A 15601-nucleotide genomic window follows, 5' to 3' on the forward strand; every position below is an offset into this window, starting at 1 on the left:
TGGGATTAAACAGCACCTTGAAATGCCATGATAAACTGCTTTTAAAATCAGTTGAGGATTTCACACAGCTCTGAAAGGTTTCAATTATTTATGTGTTTGGCCTGTGTAGCATAAATCCAGACTAATGAGGTACAATTGCTGTGTATAAATCTAAAGTATAAAAAAAACCCTCCTTATTGTCTGGAGGAAATAGTAACCTCAAAGGACTAGGAGTTAGCAACCTTTCAAGACTCAGCATTTATGCTCTCAGGAATAGTTTATTCTTCTCGTTGCTTAAAGTTCTCAGCTTATGTGAAAGCTGTACTCTGGTTAGGGAGCTTAAACACAGACATTACTCGCCAGAAGAGTTTGACCAGCAGGCTCACATGGCTGCTAATTATTCCTCTTGAAACATCGGATGAATCTTAAGACCGTGAAAGTCCCACCTCTACAGCTAAGGACATGAATTCATGTGCACATGAAGTTGTAGAGTCTGGGCATGAAACTTTCCCTATTAGGTGTTTTTCCTGAAGATGATTTGTTTGGCAAAGTCTCCAGCTCTTCTGAAGTTTCAAAGAATCTCACAGGCACTCCCTTCCCCTTCTTCCCCATCTCCTTCCAATCATTTGCACATTCTTAAAACATGTATAGTGCTTACCAGTGCCTTTGAAGATGAATACATGTTTTTTCTGGTAAATGGAATAATTGTGTTTAAAGATGTTTTAACATAACAACTAGACCTCTGCGTCAAAGACCTTCATAAGCAATGGCAGGTCTGATACGAACAGTCCAAGGATGAAAAAGGTTATACAGTTAGTTAATTAACTCTGGGCAAACAGTACGGTTGTGAACTATTTTTATATAAAATAAGCATTATCTGAATCCTTTGGTATTGTGGTAAACTATGCTGCTGCAAGGGAGCAACTCCAAATCTAACTTGGGATAAGTTCAGAGTGAGAAATCACAAGTACTGAAGAAACCTCCCTCCTTCTGGGGGAGGTGCTCTTCACACTGCCCGTCCTGCAGCACCTTTCACTGAATGATTTGTGGCTGAAAACAGCAAAAGCTTTTGTAGCAGTCAGGGCCAGATGGAAAGTGCCATATTGGCAACGTCAACTGAGACAGATGGGAAAGAGGGAAAACCTGCCTAAAAGAAAAAAATTATAAACCCGTCACACAATCACATATAAAAATACTTTAAAAACAAGCTTTCTGATCTCTGATCCAAGGAAAATAATGCATACCACTGGTTCAATACAGGGCTGCTATCTTGTAGCAACAATAATGGCCTTGATTTAGAGAGCGACTGCAACGTGGAATTCAGTAAGTTACTACTGCTTGTAAAACGGGCTTCTTTTACAGTTACCACCCCTCCGCCCTACCTTATTCCTTATCAGTCACATTCAAGATAATTTACCTAATTTCCCAATTGCGCCTGAACCTTGAAAAGCGTCATCTATTTTCTGACCTCAAAAAGCCGTTAGAAGTGGAAGGCACTTACCATATGCTTTAAGAGAATGGAAAGGGTTTCAAAGTAAGGAAGTAAAACCAGACATTTTTCTATAGGAAAACAGTTAAATATAAAGTCAGCTCAAGAGGAAATGCAAAAGCTTCCAAGACTTATAGCTTCTTAAGACTGCAATGATTAATTCAATTCTTTTCTGGAATATATTGTTCCACTTGGTGAATCCAACAATTGCAGATTAAATGTTTTAATGCCAGCTGTTTATTTTAACCTCTGACTCAGTTAATCTCTTGCAAATTTGGGGCTGTTCAAAGAAAGTTAATAATGGGATGTTAGACAGTTGATTAATTAAAACTAAACATAATCACAGCCATACTTACTATAGAGAAATTAACAGAATCTTTGAAAAATATAGGCAAAAATCTAACCATAATAGTGTTTTAAAGTCAACAAACTCTAAAAACAATATAAAATCTAAGGAGTGACCCTAACATTAACTTACATTGACTCAACAATTCTGTTTTGATAAAGTATCTGATTTTTAGATTCATTTTACCGTTTACTTTGAAACAAGAAATATACTCACACGTACACTACACCCAAGCCTTTTGCAATAGCTTACGTGAGAAAGGAAAAAATAAGAGGAAGTGCCATGAGAAATCTGAGATGGAAAAGACTGATCTGGTCTCAATTCTTCACCTGTCTATACAGCATATTTTCTAGTTTTATTTAAAATCTGTCAGAAGATGTGACTTCTGTCTTTCACCCTACTAGAGGAAAATCAGCATCCAACTGCTACGCTACAGACTCCGCTTCCATGTTGCTGTCTTAAAGTAAAAGCTTTAAAGACTTCTCTTGCTATAAGCACAACAGCTGCCTGAGAAAATTGATGTGAACAATAGGTTCTTCTGGAATGAAATCTTGCTTGGTCAGGCAGAAATAAATCGAATGTATTGGACTTGCTCATCTCTAATCCAGCCTTTACTGCTCATTTACTTCAAAGGCAAATTCTTGACTTCATCATATAACAGAAATTCACTGACCCAAGAACAATTTGAACAAATTTAAATCATATTGGTTTCCTTCTTCTTTTCTTCCTCCCACCACTCTTTTCCTTCTTAATTATCATGATTAAGACTCACACATTGCCAAGACTGCTGAAAAACACAGTGAATATTCGAGTTTGCGCTCGTATTTCTACAATCACATTTAACAATAAGAAGTAATAGATCTTTCGTTTAAAGGTGAAATTCTTTTTATCACTCATTTGCCTAAGAGCAAGAAAGATCCTACATTGCTGTGACAAATGAAGAACAGTATGTTTCTGAAAAAAAAAAATCTTTAATAACCTGCATTTTAGGAACAGTAATTCAATCCCTTAAGAAATCCATCTTAAGGGATTAAATGATCCAACTTACCAAAAGCATTGCTGAGGTTCCATTTGGCCGGGATAGCTGGATAGACATTTCAGGGAACATCCTATCAATGCGATTGATCACATCATCAACATATCTACCGAACAAACCAAAACAGCAGAATTAACACTCACGCTCGTTGCCATAGACTCAGATTATTACTCCTTTTTAACAATGTCCACAGGACTTTCCCGAATTAATTTCTCTTTGATACCTGCATATTCTTCAAAAATGCATGGAAGCATAATTCAAAAAGTTATTGATAAAAGGAAACACACCAAAGCCCTATGAAAGTTGTTTTGAAAATTAATTACTCTGCCCTTAAAAACATGCACTCGCTTAATTTTTAGTCCAAACCTGTCAGCCTCAAACTCTTGCCATCATACTTCTATATTTTTGCCTCAGGGGGTTGAAGGATACATTATCAAAATTACTCTTCTAGCATATGAATTCTTAGGTTGTCACCTCCTTACCCTCTCTTTGATAACCTAAACAGATAGAGGTTTTCTCAGTCTTCAGACTATTCTTAGGGGTTTTTTTCCTGAATCTTTCCAATTTATTTCATGCACTGGTGACTCTGAAATTGGGTAGTACATTCCAGGAGTTTCTCTGGGGTGATCAAACGCAGAGGTAAACTAACATCCTTTCTGCTGGGTATAACCCCTCTGCTTACGCAGGCCATAGCGAGCCAGCATACATTTGTCTTGGTTCCCTGGTATCATATTAAGAGCTGACATCCATTAACAGGAAAAACTTCCTTTCAGAGACCTTGTTTCCCAGGACATATCACCCCATCCCATGGGTATGTCTCACATCCTTCAGCCATTCCTCTGGACACATTAAAATGCACAGTATTTGCTTTAGCAGAGTTTACAAGACAGTCGGTATCATCTGTGCACTAATCTGTCCTCTGGCACTACTTTCAGTTCTCCTGAAGTACCCAGAAAGAGGGAGAGGACTGCTGCCTTGTTATCGTATGCATCTACAAACTCTGCAACTCGATCAGATCCATGAATGAATTTATTGATAAAACTGTTTTCATGCTAGCCCACATACGTGCTCTGAAAAAAAGGTTTTGGAAAAACCGGTTGCCCCAGTTGATAGTAAAACTGAAAAATCTAATTATTTCCCTTTAGCCTGCTTAAATAAAGGCAAAAAATGTTGAATTCTTGCTCTTCAAAGTTATTCAGTTCTAATGTTAATGTTGCTAAACACCCCCCCCCGAAAACCAATGAGGTGCTATGCTCCAATTGCTATTTTGCAAGCGATTAAAAATAATCAGAAAAAAAAAATAAAATCAAGAAAGCTACGCTTACACAGCTGGTAAAGTCAGCCCACTTTTAAAAGTAACGAAAGAGTGGAATTAGTTATGACAATTTTGCATAAAAATCCTAATCCGCACTTCTTGTGCAGAAAAAAGTTTCCCCATTCACTTGAATGACTCATTAACAGCTTGCTTGCTGATAAGCAAAGTCAAAACATCCATAAGCCAAGAACTTCCTTAGCACGGTAAAAGAGGAGACGCATAAGACAGCGCTTCAGGATGAGTAAGCTACACATCGACAGTACGCACCTAACTAATTTTAAACATTACTGAATCTCATACTTTTTTTTATACAGCATGAGAGTTTATACTGTTTCATAAATGCAATTACTCCAGGCTCCGCAAATAAATTAAGCTATCACTTGTGCATGAATAGAGATGACTGATTGAGAAACAGGCAAGGAGAGATTCTGGGTTTCTTGATTAGTATGTGGTTAAGAACATGTCTTATAGCCTTGCACACTATGATGCAGATTATTGCATAACTTAAGTTTTCTAATTTTCCAAGCTTTGGGCAATAAGTAAGTTAAAAACAATGAAAATACGAAGTTGCATAAAACAAGGGCTGCTTACACACTGACACAGTCTATATGCATTAAGGAAGGAAAATTCAAATAATTTTAAATCATATAAACAACAGCTGGACTCAGGCATTTAGTCTGCTTAGGTCCTTCTGAAAAATCCCAGGGGACATGTACATTTATTCTTTGAAAATGTGATCCAAGCTGGTTGGAGGTAACCAATTCTTCAACTCCTTCTGAGATCCAATTATTTTTTAAATGCAAAAATTGTTTGAGCAGTATAAGGCAGAACAGGGAATTCATAGGGAGCTTGTGAAGAATCTTCCCTTTAAGTGAAATCACACACACAGCAAACCAGAAATCTTCTAATTTGTATTAACCAGCTCCTGAAAGAACTTAAAGATGAGTTACTAAGATACCTTGGGCTTAGAAGCCTGTTAATTTTGCACCACTCTTCATAAGTCAGTTGACAAAAAAAAGAAAATTAAAACCACATACTTAAGGAAATACAATGTTTTACTTTGGCAAGGCTCAGCAATATCAGGACCATGCACACAGGTAGCCTTTTCTTTCTCTTCTCAGTCAAGAAGATGTCAGAGAAAATCCAAGACCAGTATGATAAAAGAGCATTGATGTACATATCATTGTTTTGCCCCTTTGCCTTTTTTCAAGTAGACATCAAGGTTTCCTGAGGATTCATCCGAACAGAAGGATTCTTCAAAGATGCATATATAATTACTAAATTAGCCTGACTACATGGCGGCCTCCAATATAAAATGACAAACAACCTAATCTAAGGCAAAATTCTTCTATAGATATGCCCTTCAGAGAGGACATCTGGTAAAACATCTTGCGAAGGGATGGATATGATAAATCAGATGCAGCAAAGTAATGTAAAAGTGTAACTGGTGACGACTTTAGAGAAAACTGAAGAACACATGATAAAGACAAGATAAAGTGCACTCCTGAGGCTGTCTGGAAACGGGGTCAGAGAAAAAGCTGCTGTCTGGAACTTATTTTACAGAACTGAAATACATTAATTTAGTGCCAAAATAAGCAGAGTCACAATTTACACATCTCTGTCCAATCTGTTTTAGCTCAAAAATATTATAGTTCCTATTTATGTTACAGAACCCCTTACACAGTCTCAGAAAAGCGTAGCACTTAAGGATGGAGAAAAGTCTAATTTTACTTTGCCAATAAGCACTTCTAACTTTTATCGTACTTACCACATCTCAGTTTTCTCCTACTTATAAAAGATGCTGGTTGGAATGAGCATTTACAAGCCCACGAGAAATAACGCAAAGCAAATGGAAATAGATTTGCTCAAACATTTGGCATATCTTAATCTTAAGAAAAAAAATTAATGGTATTCTCAGAATTAAATACGAGCTGAAATTATATGGTAGCAGCTTCCCCTCTTGTGCTACAACAGGCATTATTCCACCTCCAAAGGGTTGAATAGTGTCTAGACAAACTCCCTCCCCACAGTTTCGCTATCATGCAAAGGATGCTCAAAAAGGTCTGAAGACAGATCGCCAACAACTGCAAAAGATCATACCCAGTAGTCTACATATTAAATTACAGCACAGTATTTAAACTCTCTATAGGCAGAATTTCACCTTTCTTATTCTTCTAGGCCTCAAAAGGCAATACATTAACACCTTATAATCGCAACATCCCAAGTTAGTCCCATTCTATTAAAAAAAGCTTCAAGTAACTTCATCAATATCTGCATTACAATCCAGACCTGTATGCATCCTAATCAGAAAAGAACAACAGACTCAAGCAACAAGACTTCCGATCATTAAATCATACCAAATACTAATGCAATTTTGCTAATGTAATTTTACTGGTCAGAGGGAGGATTTTTAAAGAAGCTTTAATAGCAGGTTTGTACCAACTTCCCCCTCCCATTTTTTCTCATCCTTCTTCCTTCATGACACAGATTCATAATTTTTAAGGAGGTTTTAGAATTATATTTTTGACAGAAAATCTTTATTTTAAAAATGATAAATAGTATATCAGGGGTATGCATCTGAATGGGCAACAGAACCAGCCGTTAAGATCAGACCTGACATCAGATGCTCTCCAAGCCTGTCAACACTATAAATCGTTATCTTCATTTTAATGTAGTAAATACTTGTTCTACAAACATGCTATATTAATATTGCAAAAGTCAACACACAACAATCTACTTCATGAACATTAGCAAAGACTAAAATTAATTCGAAATGTTATATTCCAAATGAATTCTTGTTATGAACATGCAGAAAAATCAACACTAGAATAAAGCAACAGAAATATTCTTTGAAAATCTCTCTGCCATTTTGCTAATAAGCATATACATAAATACTTCAGTCCGTATTAGAGGAACAATGCCTGGGACAGAAGACACTTTTGAAGCCAGTTAGAAAATACTGTTTATAAAGGACTAATTAGTTATGCAAAATGCTAAATGAGAAGTTTCATACTAAAACATCAGGTTGACAAGGTAGAAATAATTCAGGAACCATCTTTGTAGATGAACAGTCTTGTAACATCTCTTTGATTCACACAAAGGCCCCCCAAAAGACAGTAATATAGAAAAGTAATTCATTATAAATGCCTTTCAATTCCACACTGGACAGATGGCTTAGTTCTCTAATGTGACCTCTCTTTTATTTTTTTTTTATTTTTACTGGATTAGATCCAGCCATCCAATGTTAGTGTGATGTTTAACAGCTTAGACAAGATTTAAATAGCATTTATCCCACACAGTGTTTAACTTGCATGCTGTTCATTTTTTCCACTCAATACAACAATTTAAAGATTAGAAACAAAAGTATTAATAATAATTTTCTGAGGTGGTCTTTTGGAAGAAAGAAAATTTTGCTAAACGATCCTGGGGAGACAGAGAGAAAAAAATACACATTTGCAATATAAAAGAGCGTAATCTTTCCTTTACACTCAGTGGAAAACACCACATATGAGATGAAGAGAAACTCTATGATTCTGTTGAATCTGGATTAATGATATTCTGGACAGCAATAGGAGAAACTCTCCACACATTCTCTCACTTACTAGCACAGTATTTATTTGCTCCCGGATTTTTTTTTTGGCTTTCAGTTACTATTTTCAACACAGCTAATAATTTCTTTTCACATGCCTGGTGTTTCAGAAGCATGGGCTGGCCCTGCAGACTCTTGCTAGCATATGTAGTGTTCGCTAATAAAGGCATCATGGAACAGCTATTTTCTGCAGAACCAGGCTCAATATGTAACTTAAAGCTTTTAGCAGGGGCAGGATTTTAAATAGTATAGATTTTACACAGAGACTAAATAATTTTCAGGCAACCTGATTAGAGAACTATTGTATTTTAAAACATACAAGGTAGTCACAGTTCTAGTGTGATTTATTAATCAATGAATTAAAGCTTTAATTTGAGTCAGCTACCTGCTGAGCAAGTCTCTGCAGGTAGCAAATTCAAGTTGATAGAAGGATTTTCAGAAGCATCAATTAACAATAGTTATTAAAACAGTGACCTCTGCCAGTTTTGTGAGATGATGCTTCCTGCTTGGATAGGCAATAAAGAGCGTGAAAAGAAATTCAACAACTCTCACGCTGAGAGAGCGACTTCAAGTCTCAAGACTAAATTAGACAGCTGGCACAATCCGTGACATCTGTACATCAATCCTGGAAGTCTCTGCCTTTTCCCCCAAATTCCACAGGTTTTGTTGGGGTTTTTTATTGTTAGTTCAGGCTCTTGCTCTTTTCTTCTCTAGAACCTCTACAAAAATGCTCATGTTTCCTGGCTCCAGTACTAAAATCACTTGCTTGTTTTCACCAACTTCTCCTCCAGCTATAAACTTCCTTGCCATGCTGTCATCTAGAGTTGTTAACACTGTCCTCTTGTCCTTTCTGAACAAACTGCTTAAGTGGTTTCCTCTCTCTTCTCACCCAATTTCCAAGTTTCTGTTGGTGGAAGACTCCAGCCAGGCTCCTCCTGGCTCGTCTTGTTTCCTTCTGTTCCCTTCTCATCTGCACGCTAACTCGGTCTTCTGCTCCTCCTTCAATGCCTCCGTTCCTGCTGTGAAATCTTTATTCATGACACATTATAAAGGAAAAACATTACCTCTTTCAAATAACTAACTGACTTCTAACTACCATGAGGTTAAGTTGAGGGCAGAAGGGGCAAATCTGAGTCTCTCGAGTTATACACAGCTCTTCAGTCCTGGGGCTATGATCAGCAAGAGGGAGTTTCAGCACTGGAGTGTCTTGGTATTACGAATCCACAGGTGCGGGAAGAAGCAAGCCAGAATGCACAGATTGTAAGGAACAAATTTGCTAAGAGACCTTGGACAAAGGTCCTAAGGAACAAATTCGCTAAGATTCATGCCCAACTCCACCCCACCCTGCAGTGGAGAAGTGAGACAATACGCATCCGAAAGCGCTGAAAGATTCAACGCCAAACCTGAAAGAAGGCAGATTTCCATTTATTCTTGCAAGTTAGCTTGTTTTCCACCTTGCTAGGGATGTTATTTCGGTCATAGAGGAATTACGTTTTATTATTGAGTGGATGCAAAAGATTAAGTTATGTGCCTAAATAGTCTAGAAGTGTTTACATATAAACACAGGGTGGTCTGCTTCAAAAGCATATGCACATGTAGCTGTATCAAACACTTAACCATCTGCACTTCTCACTCACAAAAGGCCAAACCTGGTACAGCACTTAGGGATGCATGTGAAGTCATTTGGACAGTTCTCTAGAAGCCAAGACAGAGTGTTTAAGGGTTGGATTTACAAAGACATTTAGAAACCTGAGGCTGTGATTCAACAATTTTCAGTCTTCAGCACCAATAGTGCCATAAGGCACTGACACATCCCCTCCCGCATGCTGCAGCGCACAGCCCCCTCAACTGTACTGTGCTGGGAGAGCTGGATCACACAACTGATCTGGCTTTAAAAAAAAAAAAAAAAGAAGAAAAATGCATTAGTTTAAATCTAAACCAGTTTCATGATTCAGCTCCCTGTGTGGCTGCATACACTGTGCGCCAGCACAATTCCTGCTGGGACCATGCATCATGGGGCAGGAATACTGTACACTGGGGTCATTCTGTTACAATAATAAAACGTTGTTTTGTGGTAAAATGTGTGACTTATACTGTATTGTTTATACAACAAACACAATTCTGAATTCTTCAGTGCTACTGTGAACCCATTGATAAGAAACGTGATATAAACCTGCAAGGAATGTCCTCAAAGGTATGAGCTGACAGTGACGCTACGAATGCACGCAGGTTCTCATGCTGACTGCTTATGAAATGCAAACCTGCTCCTGGGATCAAAAGATGAAAGCCTTAGAAAAATTGTATTTATCAAGCTTAAGAGCAATTGGTGAGGGTCACCGATAAGCCAAGGAGAACGAACCTGACTTAGAAGCTCTGGCAAAGCAAGCAGAGGAAAGGAAACAAAGAGCAGAGAAGAGACACAGGAAAGCCCTGAAAGAGCAGAAGTACCAAGTCACTGGACATCTGCACATTTAAGTTAAATATGAACACGTCTTTAAACACACTGAAATCAGCCATTTTGTCAGCGCATCGTTTGTTTTTTAAGACAGAGCAAAAAGACACCTGTTCGCAATATCAAATTCAAGTGCACCACCTTAAAAAGCGTAACTTTAATAAGGAAAACTTTAAGTTACAAATAGAGACCTTGCAGTCAAATCCCCATAGATATTTTATTATGTTGTTGAAATAGCTTTCTTCGTACTTATATGGAACGCTCTTCAGAATGCCTTTAATTCACAGCAGTAATCAAGAGAGGAATATGGATATTAGAACGTGTGAAAGCTGGTTAACAAAACAAGCATGCATCTACTTTACAGTCATCACCAGGATCTTGTCTGAGCCTGTTACTAGTCTGTGCTTTATGGAAAACATTAACTCCTTTATACGTACCTCGAGAGGAAAAACAGCCCTCTTTAACTATGCAGCCTCAGTAGTAATAGAATTTCAGAAGCAACACTTCACAGCACATATGTATTGTTTATATTTCCACTTCTTCATGAAACTAGATGTTGCTCCACAGCCCAACAATAAATGTTAACAACAGTAATTTTCAGGGGCCTGGACGAGAATCAGAATTATTACATCAGTGTTTATCTACAAAGGTGGTTCTTGAATTACTCCTAACTTGTCAGGCAATTTGTGCCCCACCTGTTAGCCTAAATTTGCACACGCACATACATGTTTCCATACAGTAAAGCTGTGCCTAAAGTCCTCAGGAGAAATTCAAGCCAAGAGATCCAACCGACCTTTTTAAAAAAAAATAAAAAATAAAAAAAAAAATGTTTGCACAAACTACGCACAGTTTTCCCCCACGGGGTTTCAGAGATGAATAATCCCCACTCTTTCCACCACCTGTGGTTCAGCAGAGTTCATCTGAGGTTGCTTGGGTCTGTAAGGTAAAACCACCTCTCCTGCACTCACTAGTCATGCGGCGAGGGAGAAAGGATTGAAGAGTGACATGCTGATGTTCAGTAAACACCAGACAGTGCTTTGACAAAGGCCTCAAAATAACGCATCAAGTTCAGTCCTGCTTCTAGAAAAGATGAACGGACTGGGCTGATTTTCAGCCCACCGGCCCAGCCAGATTCCCAGACAAAGTAAATGGGGCTCCCTGCAGATGGGAAAGGTCCCATTGTGTGGACTGGCTGCCTGATGGGGTCCTGACGCTGCACGTGACTCCATGCTGCCACTCCTGAATTCAGCCTTCTAAAGCCAGAATTCAGTATTTTATAACATGTTATTTTCAGCTCTGCTGTTGAAGAATTACTTCAATAGCAAAGTCTTCTCACTTCCCTTCTTTGTGCTTTATTTCTCCCTCAACAGAGCAGAAATTACAGTACTTACCTCCTTTTATGAAAAGCAACGGATGATGCATGATACCTATTATGTATTCTATACCTATCAAAACCAGCAAGATTTTACCTTCGGGTGGAGAGATTGATGAATAGGAAACCTACTATGTTTTGCACAGTTAGACCTTTTTATACACTACGCTTGACCATGTAACTAGCACTGCTGGAAGGAAGAGATCTTAGTGATCATTTATGTTAGACACATCAAGTCCCAGAACTTTTTGAAGGCAACACAAATTCCAGAGGATGGGAGGAAGACAGGATTAAGGATATAACCCTCTGGGGAATGGCTAACATATCAAAGCAGGAGAGCAGAGCGGACCATTTCATAAGACAGGTTTTGTTTGTATCGGTTAAATTAGCAAAGCCCTGACATTTACTGCTTTTAAAAAAGTGTCCCCTACTTAAATCACACTCCGATGGTTTGCAGGCAGTATCATATGGTTTTAAAACATTCCTTAAATTTGCAATGGCTCAGTACTCTGAAAACCTGTCTCATCCTTACCATATGTTTCTTTTAACTTCAGCTAAAAACACAATAGCTTATTGTCCCTGCCATGTCAGCATCTAATGCAGGCGCCAGCATGCGTACCAGAGCGTCATTATTTATTTCCTTATTTAATGCACGTAGGGTGTGTTGTGTTGTACAGTTATTGATTCTATCATATCTAATGTTTCATGACCTGTTAAAAGCTACTGGGATAAGATACTCAACTTTTATGCAAAATGGTTTAATTCTCACACATCCAAGCTAAGACTTGGTGCTATCTATTACCTTAGAATCTGCACTGGACTCTTGTATTTCACAAGCAGATTTCTAAAGCTTGTAACCAAGCTAACATCTAAGCACACTTTGATAACAACAGAAGTGCCCTGAAGGAGCAAATCAGGCAAGCGAAAAAGCACAACCAAAAAAAAACCCATCATAGACGTGAAGGCATTAAAAATATGGCCTCTGTCATTTCATTCAAGTCCTCACAGTGATGAATTATTATATTTCTAATTTCTTCCTTTAGAATTATATTATTCTAATAGAACAAGATGTTGGAATACATAGGACTAGGAAGTAAAGACTCAAATTTTAGGCCTCACCAACAGACTTCAAGCAGCCACTCAAAAGGAGCATCCACTTCAAGATCTAGTGCTTTATTAAAAATTATACACTATGGCAAAAACAGAGAAGTCTTAATAGCACTAGTTCTAAGGGTACTTAGGATACTTGATATCAGCCTTTAAGGACACTTAAGATCAATTTGTTCTTCTGTAATTAATAGGGAAGTAAAGGTGAAGAAAAAAAACAGAAAAGATGAAATACTGTAACAAATGATCGCTTGTACAGCCCAGTGCAATTTATTACACCAACTTCTATCAAATACCCATTTCAACTTTTGTGATCACCTACTTTAAGTTTTCTGGAGGGAATTTCATAATTAGTCCTGAAGTTTTTTCTCTTCAGGATTATGCTCTGATCAAGTATTTCGATCTGCCTGTGATACTACAGGGATGAAAAATCTATCTTAAAACTCAGAGGTTTATCAAAAGACTCCTTCAAGGTCATCTTTACACTCCAGTACGAAAACGGCATATAACAAGTACAATTAGACATTATAAACTCAAGACTCTCCCGGTACAAACATTTTGGAGAGAGAAGCCCTTCAAAATATTATTTTCTAAAAAATACACTTTCATCACTTCTTCCTCCAACATGACAAGCTGTTCCTTAGGTTGGGACTTTTATAGGGCTCATGGAAATTAATTGCGTGGCTTCCACTGAAAGTCAGTGTGGGGGAGGAGGGCTAATTCCCTTAAGCAAATTGTCTGAAAAAATTTTCTCTTTAAACACCAGCACCACTAGCAGAAGTAAACAACAGAGTCGGTTAAAGGAAAGGGCTCATCATGGCAGTTTCTCTGGGCTTGCCAAATACAGTCCAGACCCCTCAAGCAAAGCGACTGCAGAAATTCGCTACACCCTTTTGGCCATTTTCCCACTCTTGTAATCAGGTTCTTTCCCCTCTGATGTTATTTCCCCTCGCACACAAGGATCAGCGTGCAACCACGGCGGAGATCAGACAGGCTTTATGTTCACTGTGGCTTTTCAAACACTGGAGTCTCTGCTTTGCCTGTGTTCCTCCACTGCGCAGAACAGGCAGAGCAGAGTTTAAAGTACTTCGCAGGGCTGAGACCTGGACTAAAGCCAAAGTAGTACCACGGTAAGGAAATACAGTTCTGTTCATAAGTACATTCTTGTACCTGCATCGCTTTACATTACCTGCAGACCTTCCCTAAGAAGTAAAACATAAACCAGCTTTCATGCCAAATATATCTAAAGTAGAATAACCACTTTAGAACTACTGTGTCCACCGCTATCAGGGAGAAATGTTCAGCCTATTAAAAAATAATACAATTCTGTTGTATTCTCTGTACACAGAGAAAACTGCCTAAGTGAAAAACAAGGAATGAAGATCTCCTTAGATAAATACAAACATGATTGCTAACACTGCCAAGCTTTGCTCCTAGATACGATTCCCTAATTCTGAGCATCCACTTCACAAATATCAGGCTGAAACTGGTAAAAAGCAAGCTCCTTTAAGGCATGTCAAGTTGGTTACCCAAACTAAAGAAATTCCAAATTGTCAGGTAATTTCTAATAGTAAACAGGTAGAGATTAAAAAAGGATAAGTCTGTATGCATTCACAGTCTTTAATTAAAAAAAGAAAAAAAAAAGAAAAAAGACAGACTGCTCTCTGTAATGTGAACGAGTGGCATGAAATAATCCAACGCTGGACAGGACCGTACATGGTCACAAGCAAGAACTTGGACTGCCAAACAGCATCTCAAAAGTTCTGCTACAGAAGGGACAATAAAAGATTTCTTGCAGACTCTGAAGACAATACCAGCCTGATCAACCTTTTCTAATCAGCAGCCAAAGTGTCTCGCCTGTCTGTCAATGACAGTGTCTCTCAGCAGGGAGTGGTTTATTATTCTAATAAGACGCTCCAATAAAGAGAGGGTCAGCTATGAATCACTACCATGAGAAGATTTAATTAGATTTTTGCACTGACTAAAGACATTCCCTGCACACAGACAAAATTTTAAATATGGAGATAAATGATAGTGTATTTTAAGGCAAGGTTACTTTTGGGTTTTTTGTTTTATACTTACTGTTTATATTTTTCCTTCTCTTGAGATGGCCGTTCACATTATACAGTTACACTGTCCAGCTTAAAGATTTCTTGTGTAAAAAAGTTCAGTAATTTTTTGATTAAAAACTCTCTAGGCAAATCTTCTGAAGTATTCCACCCAACAGAAAGCTCTATATTTTCCTAGGAAAAGGTCTGATGATAGCATAAACAACCAAACTATACCCAATTAAAAAAAAAAAAAAATCTCTGCTTCATCACAGAGTAGAAGCTACAGAATAGTTTGATATCAAACACATGTACACTATACACCATTGTATTATTGTAGAATGGTGTTTCAATTAAAAACGTACTGTATAAAGAAGAGAATGGGACTCAGTCATCTTAATACATACAGCTGCAAACTATCTGTATTAGCAGACAGAACCTTCATTAGGAGTAACCTTATTTTTCTAAAAGCAACCAGAGGAAAGCTGAAGTCAACCATGAGGGCCAGGGCTATTAAAGCTATTTCGATCATTAGGAAACCATTATCTCAAATCCATGCTGCTATCAGGATACAGGTTCACCTAGTAACATGACAGCAAATTATATGATTAATTAGCTAACATGTAGCTACTGAAAGTCAACCAGTTGAAGCTGATGCCCTACAGAAACAGATAAAATATTACCAAATGTTATCTATCACCTCAAAAGATTGTCCTGCAGTTGTATTTCCAAACATCAGTGAATTTGCAAATGTTTCAAGGGAACTCTCCATTCATGCTCACTTTGCATTCACTATTCGTTGCATTGACATGCATTTCTATTTGACTTCTGTCTAATCACTTAATTATCCTTCGCTTTTTTGCCTAAT

General features: G+C 37.8%; 1 protein-coding gene across 7 annotated transcripts in view; it reads right to left on the reverse strand.

The window, feature by feature from the left end:
• The window catches only part of MED27 (mediator complex subunit 27), a 96467-nt gene that overhangs the window by 26388 nt on the left and 54478 nt on the right, over positions 1–15601 (reverse strand). For 3 of the 7 annotated variants that reach the window (XM_075170589.1, XM_075170590.1, XM_075170588.1), the window contains exons 5-6: positions 10932–10999; positions 2863–2956 (exon numbers count right to left, since the gene is read on the reverse strand). The exons of 2 other annotated variants lie outside the window; for them this stretch is intronic. In XM_075170589.1, coding sequence (XP_075026690.1) covers positions 2863–2956; positions 10932–10999 — 162 coding nt within the window. The remainder of the gene's footprint in view (positions 1–2862; positions 2957–10931; positions 11000–15601) is intronic. 2 more of the 7 variants (XM_075170593.1, XM_075170591.1) reach the window with 1 other exon arrangement.

Source organism: Calonectris borealis, chromosome 21, assembly GCF_964195595.1.
Source record: "Calonectris borealis chromosome 21, bCalBor7.hap1.2, whole genome shotgun sequence".
NCBI classification, from domain to species: Eukaryota; Metazoa; Chordata; class Aves; order Procellariiformes; family Procellariidae; genus Calonectris; species Calonectris borealis.